The sequence below is a fragment of the Bison bison genome, unplaced genomic scaffold (assembly GCF_000754665.1).
Source record: "Bison bison bison isolate TAMUID 2011002044 unplaced genomic scaffold, Bison_UMD1.0 scf7180017864043, whole genome shotgun sequence".
Taxonomy (NCBI): Eukaryota; Metazoa; Chordata; class Mammalia; order Artiodactyla; family Bovidae; genus Bison; species Bison bison.
In genome coordinates, this window is record NW_011494615.1 from 9,847,611 (window position 1) to 9,850,141 (window position 2,531).

Genomic DNA, 2,531 nt, shown 5'->3' on the forward strand with positions numbered 1-2,531 from the left:
TGAACATCTGGAAGTTCATGGTTCACGTATTACTGAAGCCTGGCTTGGAGAATTTTGAGCATTACTTTACTAGCATGTGAAATGAGTGCAATTGTGTGGTAGTTGGAGCATTCTTTGGCATTGCCTTTCTTTGGGATTGGAATGAAAACTGACCTTTTCCAGTCCTGTGGCTACTGCTGAGTTTTCCAAATTTGCTGGCATATTGAGTGCAGCACTTTCACAACATCATCTTTTAGGATTTGAAATAGCTCCACTGGAATTCCATCACCTCCACTAGCTTTGTTCTTAGAGATGCTTCCTAAGGCCCACTTGACTTCGCATTCCAGGATGTCTGGCTCCAGGTCAGTGACCACACCAGAGGGACAAACGAGGGCACCTCTGGGTGTTTGCCTGTCAGGCACTATAACTAAAGCTTAGTTAGATCTGCATTGGATCAACTTCCAACTTAATTGTGTTTATTCTTGATCTTGTGCTCATCCCGAATCCAGAGGAAATAGCACTCTCTGGGTACACTAACGGAGAAGAAAATTTCCCAATAAGCTGTACTGAAAGTAAGGCAGGATGGATGTCTAATCTGTCAGATTCTGGCGTTACCAATGTAAGACACATATGATGACTCAGAGAAACTAGCTGAGAGTTGAACTGCATTCTAAGATTAATTAACAGCTTTCAAACTTTCTTCCTCTTCAGCCTGAATATGCCAATATTTGCTTTTGGTACATTCCACCGAGCCTCAGACAGATGGAGGAAGGACCTGAGTTCTGGGCAAAACTTCATTTGGTGAGTAATAAGCACATCACATCTTTCCTTCCGAAGAAGTAGATCCAATGCCTGTTGTCTGTTGAGCCTGTAAATAATTCCAGACTGGCAAGATCTTCTTGAAGTTCTAGAGAGGTGGTTCTTAGTGCATTAAAAGCTAAGCACATGCCAAACAGTTGTAAGCATTATTTACGTTTGACCAGCCAACACACTTGACGCACACACACAGATTCAAAATAATTGTGCTGTTTTCAAAATGATTGTAGAACGTATACAAAGTTCTAATTCTCAGTGCGCTTCCAAGCATGTGATCTGGCAGTGGCTGATGTAGTAAGACGCGTGGCTTCTTTCTTCATCCCCAATGGTATTTGTCTGTGACTGCGCATCACCTCCCTAGAAGGCAACCTTAAAGTCTAAATCTGCTCCCCTTCGTGAATGTGAGACTTTCTGTTCTTTCTGTCAACAAAGACCCTGCATCTTTTGCCCAAGGGACTAACGTGATAAAAAAGAAAGAGATGCCGGCAATGAACGTCAGCTCACCATCGAACTGAATATGCTGCAGGGAGCCTTCACACACAGCTGGGGAGGGCTGGTCATCCAGAGTGAGGAGAGGCCTCGGGCGCTGGGGACTTCTTGTGTCCCTCCTGCACCTCCCCCAGCATGGCCCCGCCAAGGAGCATCCTCCTCCTGACCCACGTTTCCAAGAATTCTGAAGTCTCCCAAGTCGACCTTCCATGACCCCACCTTCCCGCTGCATGGACGGAGTGCAGATTGAATTGAATGAGCATCCCCTGAGCACTCTGTGCCTGTCATGTAAAGGGCAAGTTCTTGGGTCCCGTCACGTCAGGAGCCCTGTATCCCTGTATCCCCTGCCTGCTCCCTCTCCAGCACAGTGAGCTAGCTATATGTGCCTGACTGTAACAGCTCCTATTTGCAAACCCCTCTCTGCCCTCAGTGGGGAAATCAATGATAGTTTTAATACCTTCGATAGATGGTACCCCTTCTCCTTGCCCTCTAGAAGAAAAGGGAAAACTTTCCAATAAGGTGCTCACTATGCCCGGCCCAGGAGATACAGACGTAAGGGACTTGGTCCCCGTCCTGGGAATCTCGTATTCTAGGAGACAGACGAGTAAAGACATCGTCACAAGGGAACTCATAGGTGCCTAGATGGAGAGAAACCCTATAAAGGCAGAGAGAAAGGATATCACCCTAGTGTGTGTGACAGAAGATCCGAATCTTGAATAGTAAGTAGCTGCCGGTCAGGTGGGTTCCAGGAAGAATCACAGCATGATGGCCCAGAGGCTCAAGAGAGGAGGGCGTTGTGGAAGACCAACAGAGTGGGGTGAGGGGCAGGCGGAGGGCAGGATGAGAGCAGCGGGTGAGTGGCATGCGCAGATGGAGGCCCACCTCCCACAGCGAGGTGCTTGGGATTTGTGCCTAGTCAGGTGGGGGTGGGACGATCACGACCTTTAAGCCACGGCCACCTGGATCCTTACCTGCCACATCTTCTTCTGCCTCTGGTCACTTTCTGTTTATTCGTGGCTCATTTCGTCTCCTGCAAGGTAGCACAGTAAATACCCAATATATAAATACTCTACCTCTCCTTGAACCTGCGATCAGGTAGCAGAGATAGGGAGAGATGGACAGAGTTACCTGTGCCTTTGCCTAGACAAGCCTTCCATGGGCCACTTCAGGCAGGATCTGGCTTGCCTTTCATACATCACATGGTGCAAATGAGAAAGTACTAAAGACTACATTTCAGACGGTAAGTG

General features: G+C 47.7%; 1 protein-coding gene across 5 annotated transcripts in view; it reads left to right on the top strand.

The window, feature by feature from the left end:
• Nucleotides 1–2,531, top strand: part of GADL1 (glutamate decarboxylase-like 1) — a 195,805-nt gene that overhangs the window by 125,358 nt on the left and 67,916 nt on the right. For all 5 annotated transcript variants that reach the window (XM_010835560.1, XM_010835559.1, XM_010835563.1 and 2 more), the window contains one exon: nucleotides 691–780. In XM_010835560.1, the coding sequence (XP_010833862.1) occupies nucleotides 691–780 (90 nt within the window). The remainder of the gene's footprint in view (nucleotides 1–690; nucleotides 781–2,531) is intronic.